This window comes from Rhamphochromis sp. 'chilingali' (genome assembly GCF_963969265.1).
Source record: "Rhamphochromis sp. 'chilingali' genome assembly, chromosome: 22".
Taxonomy (NCBI): Eukaryota; Metazoa; Chordata; class Actinopteri; order Cichliformes; family Cichlidae; genus Rhamphochromis; species Rhamphochromis sp. 'chilingali'.
In genome coordinates this window covers 2486393-2501616 of record NC_137950.1, presented here as the reverse complement: position 1 = coordinate 2501616, position 15224 = coordinate 2486393, and the positions used below count along the sequence as shown (strand labels likewise).

At 44.7% G+C, this 15224-nt stretch overlaps 1 protein-coding gene across 1 annotated transcript in view; it reads right to left on the bottom strand.

Moving 5' to 3' along the window:
- Nucleotides 1–15224, bottom strand: part of ryr2a (ryanodine receptor 2a (cardiac)) — a 316621-nt gene that overhangs the window by 236148 nt on the left and 65249 nt on the right. The window contains exons 2-3 of the mRNA XM_080872616.1: nucleotides 4101–4220; nucleotides 3513–3617 (exon numbers count right to left, since the gene is read on the bottom strand). Of these exons, the coding sequence (XP_080728742.1) occupies nucleotides 3513–3617; nucleotides 4101–4220 (225 nt within the window). The remainder of the gene's footprint in view (nucleotides 1–3512; nucleotides 3618–4100; nucleotides 4221–15224) is intronic.

Below are 15224 nucleotides of genomic sequence, written 5' to 3'. Positions count from 1 at the left end.
TTGCAGTTTTGCATCATCTGTAAAACTTTAAATTTCTTGAACAGGTATTGAACAGCAGAAATGAGGCTTTCTTGTCAGAGGTTATCTTTGAAAAAAAAAAGAGCAGCAGCCAACAGCACTGCACACAACAGATAGACTGGTGCGTAATAAGCACCAAAGCATACTAAGCAAGCGAATAATGCAGAAAATACACTGGGAGAGAGTTCTGCAGGAAGTAAAAGCAAAGGTAAGAGAGAATGCATGACAGTGCTTATCAAATTTGAAGCGTAGCGTTGATCTTCTTTTGCTGCTGGTTTAGTCAATTTTGGTCGGAGAGTGAAGAAACCTGCAGCTTCAGAATCTGTGAGATGTCAGCTTTCACCATCCAGAATGTCCGTGTACGTGCCGTCGGGTGAACGGGGAGCTCCACGCTTTAATTTTACATGTTTTTGCAGAACTGTTTACCTCATTTCCTGTTTTAACTCTTTGGTGGTTGTTGAAATAGTTTCGTGAGATTTAACCTGAGATCCTGGCATTTCTGGCAAAATACATTTATTAGTTCTGTCAGCGTTAATCTCGTTAAAATGATGTTAATGCCATAACTGCATTAACGCAGCAAATCTCCGTTAGAGAGTTAGCGCGGATCACCCCGTGCATCGGGCTGCATGGTACTAATGTATAACTAGCTAACCGTGCTAATGCGTTGACACCGTGCAGCCCCTTGGACAGGGCGATCCGTGCTAACTCGCTAACAGAGATTTGCCGCGTTAATGCAGTTATGGCGTTAACGTCATTTTAACGAGATTAACACTGACAGCACTAACATTTATATTTAAAAATCGATTCGAAATTGAATGAATCGACATCGCATTATTCAAACTACATTTTTTAAACCCACACCTATCTTATAGAACTTGAAATGTGTTCATGTTTAGTGATGGACAGCGAAGAAGGATCCAAATGTGGACTAAGGAAGGCAGGCGAAAGTTAGCAAAAGGCGAGGTGACGCAAAAATTGTCCACAGGCAAAAAACAAATCCAGGAAATACAGATACAGCCACTTAAAACAGCTGCCTTATACCTGACAGGGCCATGCAACCACGAGTAGTAACGCCCCTATGCGGCATTTAGGAAAACCGTTGGTAATGTCTTGTGTATCCATCAGAGGGCGAGGAGCTGTGTAGTGGCGCATTCATTTACAAGCTTGCTAAACAATATATTTATACCTTGTAAATTTGTTAAGCTAGTCTATAATTATGAGAGAAGCATAACGTTGAACCTTTCTATAAAACACTGATATAGGTAAATGCTTGCAGCAAATAAAATACAAGTTGTGCACACTGAGCAAGCCAGACAAAAGGTAATAATTCTATGATTATTGTGACCTGTGTTTGTGAACATGAAAGCATAAAACAAATATTTCATTGCACTGCTAATGCTCTTATATAAAATGCAAAATGTGCTCCGAATGCACAACAATATATATGTGTGTGAGTATTTCTGCCAGAAATATGTGATGCTTTGTTCTAAATATTTTGGGTGATTAACAAGGTCAGGAAAACGCTACAACAACCACGAAACTCTGGCACCGTGCTTAAAACTGGCAATTCCTGCCATGTATGCTTTCCAAATAAACGTAAAAGCAGAAAGTCCTGCTTGCTGTTTGCCATTAATCTTAGTATATCACCTTTGCGACTGATTTTAGTGCTCTGGTTCAAAAATTTTGCGCTGTGAAAGGAACACTCCAAATCCAACAACTGGTACATGTCCCACAAATAAGTGTCCAACCTGCAGTATTTATTTATTTAGATATAGGCGCAAAAACTCCACGTGCTACAGGTAGGAGAGAATTAACTGTTATTAGTCTTTAACCTGGGCGTAATGAGCGACTAACAAAGCGCGCTCCCAGCCCCCACAGAATACAAGTTTTTTCAACTAGGCAATCGGCAGATTATTATCAACTGATATCGATTTTATTAATTTTCTACATCGTTTCTTGGGATTGTGGAATCAAAGCTTCATCATCATCATATGACTCCTCAACCTGAATGCAGGGAACAAGCCAAGCAAAATTTATGGGAACCCATACGGAAAAGAAATAGTAAAAACTTATATGTGATTACTCATGAAAGTGGCCACTTTCGCATTACTTTCATACATTGTTTTAGTAAGTATCCAAAACATACAAGTTTCATTATATAATTTTTCAAGGGATCTTATATCTGTTTTCACACTTGTATGCTTTTCATACAAGTTTCACACAAGACAGATACAAACTTTATAAGATTTATATATATCTTTTCCATATGGGAAACTGCGGGAACAGGCATGACAATAAATAAATAAACACTTTAGACGCTTTAACTCAATTTGTTAAATATATTACGTAGATGTCTTCACAGTAGTTTAACTAAAAATGTACAGATTTCATAATTTTTCAAATGTTACAAAGCCACAAACTACTATAATGATAATTCAAACAGAAGTCTGTACAACAACCCTGCAAACAATAGGCTAAATGAACAAAACAAACCCACAATAACAAACAAAAGCTTGGGTCAAAAACCCTTATAACCTGACAAAGTGTGTGAATTAAGCCAATATTTTCTGTCAAATCTTATCAGCAGCTTCATTTTCACCACTTTGAACAACCCCCATTAAAAAGAGTGGAATAAGCAGACTCTCTTTCTCGTGTGTGTGTCATGTTCTTCTTTGTGTTTTATCAGGCATGGATGGAATGAACATTTACATGATTTACATAATGCTTTTCTGGTCTTTCTTACCATGTAATGCTAGACAGGTCACATTTAAACATACATTAATCCAGTGTTTTAGATCAGCGGTCCCAAACCTTTTTTACAGACCAGATTAATTTCAGACAATATTTTCACAGAGCGGCCTTTAAGGTGTCGCTTATAAATACAACAAAATAAAATGATACCACCGAGACAAAAACTGTGGTATTTTGTAAATATAATAATAAACACAAATTCACTGTGTAATTGTGTTACTTTATTAGCAGTGTCCTTCTGAAATGCGCCAACTACATCCTCCTCTCTGCTCCTTAATGCTCTCTGGTCACTACACTAACGCGTAAATATTTCTTTCAAAATAAGACACACAACTACAACACGATACCAAACGACTCACGGCCTGGTGGTTGGGGACGGCTGCTTTAGTCTATACAATTTAAACCCTTCCTTACATCCATGAGCAAATTTGAAATCACCAACAAACCTAACATGAATGTCTTTGAACTGTGATAGGAAACTCTCTAATATTGTGTAGTCCACCCCTGTGTCTGCCTACACAGCTTAGGGAGTACTTGGAGAGGACCCACCCAGACACATGGAAAACCTGAAAACTCCACACAGAAAGGACCCAGCTGGGGTTCAAACCAGGAACCTTCTTGCTGGGAGATGACCTTACCCTAGGTCTGCCCTAGAAGATCTCACCCTAATGTGAACAACACCTACAGTACATTTATTAATACTCTCTTCTCTGATGTGTGTGTGTATGCATGCCCACACTCACCCCATCCGCCTTCTCTTGGGTGTTGGCCAGCATCTCCTGCAGGGCTCGTACAGACAGCGACTGCTCCAGCACAAAAGTGCAGATTGACAGATCTGGAGGTACATTCTGAAACAACAAGAAAACAGCTATAAATTTACATCTAAATTAAAACCTCCTGTCCACTGTTGTGTAGGCCACCTTTATACCACCAAAAGAGCCACGGTTTATCCTGTGTGGCACAGGAGACTTTATTAAATCTATGATGAGTACAGCTCTGACTTTGTGCACACACAATTCTTAGTAAACACGTGAATCCTATAAAATATAGCATGAATGGAGCTATGAAAGCTATGAGGTATAGAGTAGTTTTCAAACTGTAATGCTATTGTGGAAGCTGTGACGCTCATTTAATTAATTAGGCAACTTCTCCAAAAGCATTTTGGTTTGTGATCTGATGATCAGGGTTTGATGAACATGACACATAAATACATGCTACAGCCAACACGTTCTGGATTTTTTTCTTCAGTGAAATCATTTTTCCCCACTCATTTGATGGTGATCTGGCTATTCTTGTGAAATAAAGGATTATTACTTATGTCAATACTGTACCTTGGAGTTTGAAATGGACTCGAGGAAGCAGAGTCTGTTCCCAAAGCCTTCAGCAGCAAGACAAAGTTTTTGTTGCTCCTTGTGGATTGTAGCTGAGCATTGTAAGACCACTTCATCATCCTAAACATAGAAAGAAAAACAGTGGGTCAAGACAGAGAGCTTAAAACAAAGGCAGCAGGGAGCAGGGCTGTGCTGTGCATCGTTGGGGTCATTAATCAAAAAAAGTAAAACACATTATTCATTACCTTTCTTAAAAGTATTGTAGTATGCTACTTTATTACTTGTCAGAGAAATTTATTTGTTACACTAAACGATAAAATGACCTGAAACGCACTGCCACATAGTTACATTTAACAATATAAACTATAGGCTACAGTTTCCCACACACCAACAGAAAATCCCTGTCCTAATAAGGGCAAACATATGATCTTTCTTTTAGTGTTTACCTATTAACACAAAGCAACAACAATAAGCAAATATGGAAACCAGCCCAAAGAGAATTTAAAGCAACTGCCACAGTGATTTTACTGTAGAAACATGTACAGTAGAAATGGAGACAACCCTGCAACCCTGACTGCTCATCAGCTTATCTACTGAAGTTCAGGGTCTGGTCTGCCTGTTTAAGCATGCTGTCTGTGTAGGTGTTTGTTCAACCAAAATTGCATTCCCAGTATAATTTCTGTTCTGGATGCAATTTGCATCAATCCACCATTTTTCTTCTCTAACACGCTAAAATCACTGATTTAATGGAGCTGTAGAGGTCAGGCACAGCGTGTTTTAGGCGGCGGCCAAGGGTGGAGACTCTGGCAGACCAATCCCAATCCCTGGCCACCAAGGCTGATGACTGGGACATGGAATGTCCCCTTGCTGATGGGGAACCTGAGCTAGAATGTGAAGTTGAGAGGTACCGGCTAGATAAAATCGGGTTAAGCTAAATGCACAGCTTGGGCTCTGGAAGCAGTCTCCTCGAGAGGGGCTGGACTCTGTCCCAGTCAGGAGTTGCCCTTGATGAGAGGCGGCAGGCTGGAGTGGGTATCTTGGTATCCCCTTGGCCTGCTGCCTGTACGTTGGCATTTTCCCAGTGGGCTAGAGTCCACTGGAGTCCCTGAGCAGGGGGTTCAAGGGTGCTTCACCTGGAGACTCTGTTATCCTACTGGGAGACTTCAATGCTCTGTGGGACAGTGAGACCTAGAGGTCAATGTTGTAACCAAATGGTGGACATTGAAGAGAACGGCAAACTCAACATCGAAGTTTACCGGAAGCCCACACACACGGACCAGTACCTCCTCTTTGACTCCCATCACCCTTTGGAACACAAACTTGGAGTAATCAGGACCCTACACCACCGGGTAGAACATGTTCCCTCTAAGCCTGAAGGAAAAAGAAGGAACACACACATGTAAAGGAAGCACTCAAAACGTGCGGCTATCCTAAATGGGCGTTCTTAAAGTCAGCAAAGAGGCACAGAAAAGAAGATCAGACACCAGCGAGGGAGGACAGACGCAACAACATTGTCATCCCCTATGTAGCCGGTGTATCAGAAAAACTCAGGAGAGTTTTCTCCAAGCATGACATCCCAGTGTATTTCAGACCCAGCAACACGCTCAGACAGAAACTGGTTCACCCGAAAGACAAAACGCCAAAACACAAACTTAACAATGTGGTGTATGCTGTACAGTGCAGCGAGGAATGCTCAGACCTCTACATTGGAGAGACCAAACAGCCACTTCACAAGCGCATGGCACAACACAGAAGAGCCACCTCCACAGGACAAGACTCAGCAGTCCATCTGCATCTTAAAGATAAAGGACACTCTTTCAAGGATGCCAATGTTCACATTTTGGACAGAGAGGACAGATGGTTTGAAAGAGGAGTGAAAGAAGCATCTATGTCCACTGTGAGCGACCATCTTTGAACAGAGGCGGGGTTTACGACACCAACTCTCTGCCATCTATAATCCAGTTTTGAGATCCCTTCCCAGACGCCTTAACGCCCACTCACATCCTGGGCCATCTGACCTCAGGAATTCGCATGATAAGGTGGGGCCAGGTTTCACAATGAACACACCCGAAACTCTGGCTGATTGGGACCCACGCCCAGTTTCCCACCTTGGCTCAGGCGACTAGAGGGGGGTCCTTTTGTCCCTCTGTGGGGGGTCACTCCCACTAGGTTTATATCTGGGACTCTCCACCATTTGACCTTAGAACTGAAGAAGCTTCTCGGATGAGAGGTGAAACGTCTTCAAGTAACTTAAAGAAGTCCAGACGCTTTTCTTTGCAAGCTCCTTTGACAAATGGTGGACACTGGAGGTGAAGGGAGTCATCAGGCTGAAGGAGTCATATCTGCTTCGGTCTACCCAAATTGCTGTTATAAGTACATCTCTGCAAAACATTGTATCCTTATTAACATTAAAGAAAACTAAAAAGAAATATAGATCAACTTAAAACAAAGAATAATTTTATTAACATTGTTTTTTAGTGGAGTCAGATGTCATGTCAGTGAACTGGTTCTCCTCTGCATAGCTGAAACCAGTTGGAGCTTGTGCATTGAAAGGATCTTTCACCCAGTCATACTGGGAACTGTTTTCAGGGAAGTATGCGATCAGTTTTGAAATGTGCTGCTTAATACATGGAATCACTGAGGTGGCATCATAGCCAGTATCAACAAATTAAAGCAGATTCTCGAATAAATCAGTATTTCCTTCATCAAGATTGCTGTCCCACATTGCAAGCTTTTGGGTGAAAGAGCTGATCTTGCCTGTGACCTGAGGGAGGTGTTTATCTTTCCCTTGAAGCCGTAGATTTAGTTCGTTTAGCTTTCCAAATATGCCACTAAGATAGCCCAGTTTCACCAGAAAGTTCTCATCACTAAATTTTTCAGCCACTTCAGACTTGTGCTCCTGCTCCAAAAATATTCTCATCTGCTCTCTGAGCTCAAAAACTCGGGACAAGGCTTTTCCTCATGACGGCCACCTCGCTTCACTGTAAAACAGCACAGCTTGATGTTCAGCTCCCATCTCGTCATATATAGTCAACAACAGGACACAGTCAACAACCTGTGTCTGAATGTGGACAAAACAAAAGAGATGACTGTTAACTTCAGGAGAGCACAGAGAGATCACTGTCCATTTCACATCAATGGAGCCTCTGTGAAGGTCGTCAAGAGCACCAAATTCCTTGGTGTTCACCTGGCAGAGAACCTCTCCTGGTCCCTCAACACCAGCTCCATAACTAAGAAAGCCTAACGGCGTCTCTATTTCTTGTGGAAGCTGAGGAAAGCCCATCTTCCGTCATTCATTCTCACCATCTTCTATGGAAGGACTATCGAGAGCATCCTGAACAGCTGCATCACTGTCTGGTATGGCAACTGCACCATATCAGATTGCAATACTCTGCAACTTATAATGAGAACAGCTGAGGAGATCATTGGAGCCTCTCTTCCCTCCATCACAGACACTTATCACACCTGCTGCCTCTGCAAAGCCTTAATGGAGGACCCCACGCACCCCTCACACACACTCTTCACCCTGCTGCCTTCTGGCAAGAGGTACCGGTGTATTCGTGCCCTCACTACCAGACTGTGAAACAGATTCTTCCCCCAAGCTGTCAGACTCCTGAACACTGACACACACACAAATACCTTCATACCAAGCACTTATCTGCACAATCACATACACACACACGCACACCTTCATACACCAAGTTACTTTTTGCACAACGCTCAGTCTTTTGCACAGTTATTTTGCGCGGTTGTGTCTTATTGTTCTGTTCTGTCTGGTTTTGCACTGTCTTTTTGGGGTTTTTTGCACATTGCATGTGTAGTCCTGTGTTGATTGTCTGTTACATGTCATAGGTAGCACCATGGTCTCGTTTTACTGTGTACTGTACCATTGCACATGGTTGGAATGACAATAAAGGCACTTGATTTGACTTGACTTGAGACAGCAGAGAATACTCTTGTTTTTAGTGGTCTGGTCTTTATAAAATTGACTACACCTACAATATCAGTCATAACCTTACTTAGAAAAAATAGGAAAGGCGCCTTGATGCTAGTGCTTCTCTGTGTATAACACAGTGTGTCCATTCAGCATTAGGCGAAACCTTCTTGATGAGCGCCCGAAGCCCTTTTCTCATCCCTGCCATGGTCTGTGCACCATCACTACAAATACCAATGCAGTTCTCCCACTTTAGCCCGTTCTCAGTCAGGAAGCAGGCCAGCATTTTGAATAGCTTTGCAGATGTGTCTCTGTCTCTGACATGTTTACAAAAAAGTAGATCCTCACACAGGAACTTTGTCATGTCACAACGTACATAAGCAATAAACAAACAGTCTTTGTTGCTTCATCAAACTGTAAGGCAAAATGTTTGTCTTTGAGTTTATCTACCAACTGTTTTTTAAGGTCGTTACCAATGTCATTTATGCGTCTGGTGACAGTGTCACTGGACAGAGAGATAGTTTTATTTTTGCAGCACTCGTGTCATCCAGCATGCCAGAAACCATGTCTAATGCTGCAGGCAGACTCCTCTGCTATGGTGTGAGGGTTTTTGCACTGAGCTATTTGGTATGCCACCTTGTTTGATGCTAACCTTGCTCGCTGGTTTACTGAAGGAGCTTTCACAAAGATGATTGTCGGCAATATTCAGAACATTTTCGCTGAAAAAACTCAAGTGGTTTATCAGTGTGACTGGGATGTAATGTCTGTAAGTGGCACCTTAATTTATTTGGCTTCAGTTAAACAACTCCTTGGTAGCAGGGCCTCTGTGGTGGATGAGGTTCCTAAAAGCTTTGGGTGTTGTAGGGTTGTCCTGGTTGACCCGCCTCTACAATGGTTCATAGAGATCACCAGCAGTACATCGGGATTGGCAAACCAGGGTGGTGGTTCCCATCTTTAAGAAGGGGGACTGGAGAGTGTGCTCTAACTATAAGGGGCTCACACCTCTCAGCTTCCCTGGGAAAGTCTATGCCAGGGTGCTGGGGGGGGGGAAAAAGAGTCCATCTGTTAGTTGAACCTCAGATGCAGGAAGAACAATGCAGGTGTTGTCCCAGTCGCAGAACACTGGACCAGCTCTAAACCCTCATGAGAATATTTCAGGAATCACTGGGAGTTTGCCCAAGCAGTCTAGATGTTTTGTGGACTTGGAGCAGGTATCAGACACTGTCCCTCTGAGTATTTTGTCAGTAGTGCTTCAAGTGTATGGGGTGTCTGACCAGTTGCTACAGAAGTCATTCCCAGTGGGTATTGGACATAAGGGCTGCCCTCTGTCACAGATTCTGTTCATTATTTTTATGGACAGGATTTCTAGGTGTGATCAAGTGGCGGAGAGCTTAAATGTTGGTGGTCTCAGAATCTCATCTCCACTTTTTGCAGATGATGTGGTTCTGTTGGCTTCGTCAGGTGGTGGTCTCCAGCTAACACTGGAATGGTTCGCAGCCAAGTGTGAAGCGGAGTCATGGTCCTCAGCTGGAAAATTTTGGAGGTCAGGGATGAGTTGTTGCCCCAAGAGAAGGAGTTTAAGTATCTCGGGGTCTTGCTCATGAGTGAAGGGGGAGGGAAGCGTGAGATTGACAGACGGACTGGGGCTGCAGCTGCAGTGATGTGGATGCTGTGCTGGTCCATCATGGTGAAAAGAGAGCTGAGCTCTGATGTACCAGTCCACCTATATCCCTACGCTCACCTATAGTCATGAGCACTGGATAGTGAGCAAAAAAACAAGATCGTGAGTACAAGTGGTGGAAATTACCTTGCTCCAAAGGCTTGCTAGCCTCTCCTTTAGACTTAAGGTGAGAAGATCAGCCATCCACTTAGCCACATTGAATGGAGCCAGCTGAGGTGGTTCGTGCATCTGACAAGGAAGGTTGGGCCAGTGGCATGTCCCACTGGAAGGAGGGCGATATCGCTTGCGTTCTCGCTTGCTCACTCTCTCGTCACTGTCACTTCTAAAACTTTCTTCTCTTTCTAAATAACCAAATGTCACGTGTTCACATATTATTGGTTGCCATGGTATATTTTTCTACCAACAGGAAAGAGGTGTCAGTGTTTTTGTTTGCACTAAAGACGCCAATAGTATTCAGAAAAAAGCATTGCATATATATATATATATATATATATATATATATATATATATATATATATATATATATATATATATATATATATATATAAAAAACACCCAGCACGCCCCTGCGGGCGGTTTATCCTTCAAGCTCGGGTCCTCTACCAGAGGCCTGGGAGCTTGAGGGTCCTGCGCAGTATCTTAGCTGTTCCCAGGACTGCGCTCTTCTGGACAGAGATCTCCGATGTTGTTCCCGGGATCTGCTGGAGCCACTCGCCTAGCTTGGGAGTCACCGCACCTAGTGCTCCGATTACCACGGGGACCACCGTTACCTTCACCCTCCACATCCTCTCGAGCTCTTCTCTTCTCTTCTCTTGGTATTTCTCCAGCTTCTCGTGTTCCTTCTTCCTGATATTGCTGTCATTCGGAACCGCTACATCGATCACTACGGCCGTCTTCTTCTGTTTGTCTACCACCACTATGTCCGGTTGGTTAGCCACCACCATTTTGTCCGTCTGTATCTGGAAGTCCCACAGGATCTTAGCTCGGTCATTCTCCACCACCCTTGGGGGCATCTCCCATTTTGACCTCGGGACTTCCAGGTTATACTCGGCACAGATGTTCCTGTACACTATGCCGGCCACTTGGTTATGGCGTTCCATGTATGCCTTGCCTGCTAGCATCTTGCACCCTGCTGTTATGTGCTGGATTGTCTCTGGGGCATCTTTACACAGCCTGCACCTGGGGTCTTGCCTGGTGTGATAGACCCCAGCCTCTATGGATCTTGTGCTCAGAGCTTGTTCTTGTGCTGCCATGATTAGTGCCTCTGTGCTGTCTTTCAGTCCAGCTTTGTCCAGCCACTGGTAGGATTTCTGGATATCAGCCACCTCCTCTATCTGCCGGTGGTACATACCGTGCAGGGGCCTGTCCTTCCATGATGGTTCCTCGTCTCCCTCCTCTTTCTTGGGTTTCTGCTGCCTGAGGTATTCACTGAGCACTCGGTCAGTTGGGGCCATCTTCCCAATGTATTCTTGGATGTTCGTTGTCTCATCCTGGACTGTGGTGCTGACACTCACCAGTCCCCGGCCCCCTTCCTTCCGCTTAGCGTACAGCCTCAGGGTGCTGGATTTGGGGTGAAACCCTCCATGCATGGTAAGGAGCTTTCTTGTCTTTATGTCAGTGGCTTCTATCTCCTCCTTTGGCCAGCCTATTACCCCAGCAGGGTACCTGATCACGGGCAGGGCGTACGTGTTGATGGCCCGGATCTTGTTCTTACCATTCAGCTGACTCCTCAGGACTTCCCTGACCCTCTGCAGGTACTTGGTGGTTGCAGCTTTTCTAGCGGCCTCTTCATGGTTCCCATTCGCCTGCGGGATCCCCAAGTACTTGTAACTGTCCTCTATGTCTGCAATGTTGCCTTCTGGTAGTTCAATCCCCTCAGTTCTGACTACCTTCTGGTATTCTTGCCAATTCCTTTCTGTGTCCCACTCATGTATTGACCCATGTGCCTGTTCATCTTAGCCGATATGATGCCTGACAGGAGCTTCCTTGTAGTACTGAGGCAGGTTATTGGTCGGTAGTTGGAGGGGACCGGTCCCTTCTTGGGGTCCTTGGGGATCAGGACCGTCCGGCCTTCAGTTAGCCATTCCGGGTGTCTCTCGTTAACTAGCAGCTGGTTCATTTGTGCTGCCAGACGCTCGTGGAGTGCAGTCAGCTTCTTCAGCCAGTAGGCATGAACCATGTCGGGCCCTGGTGCTGTCCAACTCTTCATACTGGAGACCCTTTCTTGGATATCTGCCACTGTGATGGTTACTGGACCCTGTTCAGGGAGGTCGCTGTGGTCAGCCCTCAGATCCTCTAGCCACTGAGCATTGCCGTTATGGGTTGCATCCTTCTCCCATATGCTCTTCCAGTATTGCTCCGTCTCCAGCCTTGGTGGTGCTGTTCTCTTATTGTTCCCTTGCCACTGAGAGTACACCTTTGCTGGTTCTGTGGAGAACAGCTGGTTTATTCTCCTGCCTTCTATCTCTCTGGTGTACCTCCTCAAGCGGCTGGCCAAGGCTGTGAGTCTTTGCTTGGCAGTTTCCAAGGCCTCAGGTATGGACAGCTTGCTGTATTTCTTAGGCACCTTATTTGTCGCACCTTTCTGCAACTCCGTTAGTTGGCTAACCTCCCTCCGTGCTACTTTGATCTTGCCCTCTAGCCTCCTTCTCCATGGAGGGTACTGCCCCTTGTCGCTGTTCAACTTGTAGCCAAGCATCTCACTGATCACTGTTGCCGTATTGTAGATCAGCTTGTTAGTGTCGGTAATCGTGGTTGTAGGTATTGCCCGTAGTGCTGCATTAACATCATCTAGCAGACCTTCTGAGGGTACTTCACGTAATCTTGGTAACCGGCTACGGGGGATCCAGGTTTCAAGCTTGGCCATGATCCTATTTTTCAGGTCAGTTCCTCTCGCATATATATATATATATATATATGTATATATATATATATATATATATATATATATATATATATATATATATATACATATATATATATATATATATATATATATATATATATATATATATATATATATATATATATATATATAGGGTGCAACGATACACAAAATTCACAGTTCGGTTCGGTTCGATACTTTGGTGTCACGGTTCGATATTTTTTCGATACAAAAAAAATGTTCATGCCTTTTTAATTTGTCATTTATTAAAATTATAAATATATATTTTAACTCAAAAGTACAGTTTTTAAATTTAACCCTAACCCTTGTGCGTGTTTTTTATTTTGACAGCGAATGCACACCTGCGGACCACTTATGTGCAGCCCTGGTTATTTAGCTCGTCATATTGCAGCCACAGAAATTATTTTGTCCATGAAACCATAAAGCTGCACTTTCTTTTTGCCTTATAGTCTGATTTGTCATAACTTCTCCGTTTTGTGGTAAGCTTTTCTTTGGCTGTCACTTCTTCACCCTGACCTGTCTTATTTGGCTCAGCAGAACTAAAATATATATCCTGCTGCTTTTACACACGCACTCATATAAGCTCAGCGATTCTCTGCGCGATCAACCTCTCACATGTTTAAGCTGCGGGAGATTTCACTTGTCATGTTTGCATAGTAAGCTAACGATTAATAAGACAATGTCAGAGGAATTGGTGCGCAAATTATCATCACTCACAGATCAGTGCTGTCGCTCTCTATACACAGTTCGCGCGATTGCAAAGTGAAAGCAAAAAAACAAGCGCAAATTCAAACGCGATTTCAATATGTCACATATTGACAGTGGCTCACCGATGCCAATGACATAATTACCCAGCTACATTTCTGAAAGAATGCAAAAGCATTGACATATATTTTTCCTTCCTACAATAGCCCGACGGGCAGGGAAGAGATAGATTTTGGTAGCCCGACTGAAAAAGTCGCTAGCCCCAGGACGTCGGGCTAGCGATATTGCGAGCCCTGTATCTGATTGAGGAATCACTCATCTTTGGAAAAGAGAGTTTATTACAGAGAAATGTCTCTTTCCAAAATAAAAGCTATACTATCCGCTTCTTCTGGGCTATATTCTCAGCAGCATATTAAACATATAAGGAGAATCATGTGCTAACAGCTGTCTAAATGACTCGGCTAAAGTTAGTAGCATGCTTGTTGTTTTTGTCTTTGCACTAGGATGATGTCAGCGTAAATGTGCAGTCATATTCGTTGTGTTCCCACTAGTGCTTAATCTCGTTGAAATGACCTTAACGCCACAACACGGCAAATCTCCGTTAACGAGCTACCGCCGATCGCCCCGTGCATGGGGCTAGACGGCCAACACGTTAACGAGCTAACTGCGCTAACACACTAGCTCCCACCCATGTAATTGAGCATTGCATGGCACATCCAACATACTGTTTTACTTTAGTCCATGACTCGCTTACCTTCAGGGTCATACGTCACATGAAAACTAAAATAATTCCAAACGCCAGATCTGAATGAGGGTGGGGGAGGTCCATGTTGCAAGGAGAGCTTAACTTCTGTCTCGCTAGCTTGCCCTGCGCTCTTCCTTCTGACTATGCTGTCTGACTATTTTTTTTTTAATCATAACTCTGGTATTACATGGTCTATCAAAACAGAAACTGCCTCAGGTGTTTCCTGGTAGTCATCACTATTCTTTAAGTTTATTTTAAAGTGGTTGATATGGGGTTAGGGACGGCCTTAGGGCATCTGGGGAGTCCCTAGGGACGTTTTCCCTGGAGGGCCTAACCCGGGGGTTGTGGCCATAACCTGGTTAGGGGCTCTGGTGGCTCTTAGATGGTGTTTTCATTTTGGCTGCATACAGCGGAGATGGGGGAGGGTCTGTGCTGGCGGACGTTGGTTACTGGCCTGGTAGCCTGGCTGCTCCTGCGTGGGTCCGGGACGGGCGTGGAGGCTTGGGGGTCTGGGGGTGCTCCGCCCCCAGGCTGGGGCTCTGGCTGGGCCTTGGGGGCTTGGGTCCTGGTTGTTGTGTTGCCGGGGTTGTGGGCAGGTGCATGGGGGCTGAGCCCTGGTGCGGGGGGACCTCTGGTGCATCGGCCCAACTGGAGGGCTCTCTAACTGGTGGGGAGGCTGTTACATCTTTGCAGGAGGTCTCCTCTCTACAGGAGCTCACTCTGCAGGTGGGGGAGAGATATAGGAGAGGTGGAGAATGAACTCAACCTGGGTGTCTATTGTCTTGTGTAGTCTGGAAGATGAGTGGATGACGGGGTGGGTGCAGTTTTCTCTGCGGTGGGGTCAGGTGGGCTGCCCCGGACTCTGTGGGGCTGGGTGGTGCTGCTGTGGGTCCCGGTCCGGATGGGCCTGGGCCCCCTTGTCCTGGTGGGTTCCAGAGTGTGGGGCTGCCTACTGGGGTCAGCGGGGGAGCTTGCCCCTCCCTTTCTTCCCTCCCCATCCTCAGCTGCCTCCCTCTTCCCGCTCCACCACACCCACCCACACACGCAGGGCTTGGGGTGCAGGTGTGTCACCAGGGTGCAGGGGAGGCACTCCCCCTCTGTCCCCTTCTGGCCGCCTGTGCCTCAATTTTAGGCCTAGACATCCACATTACTCA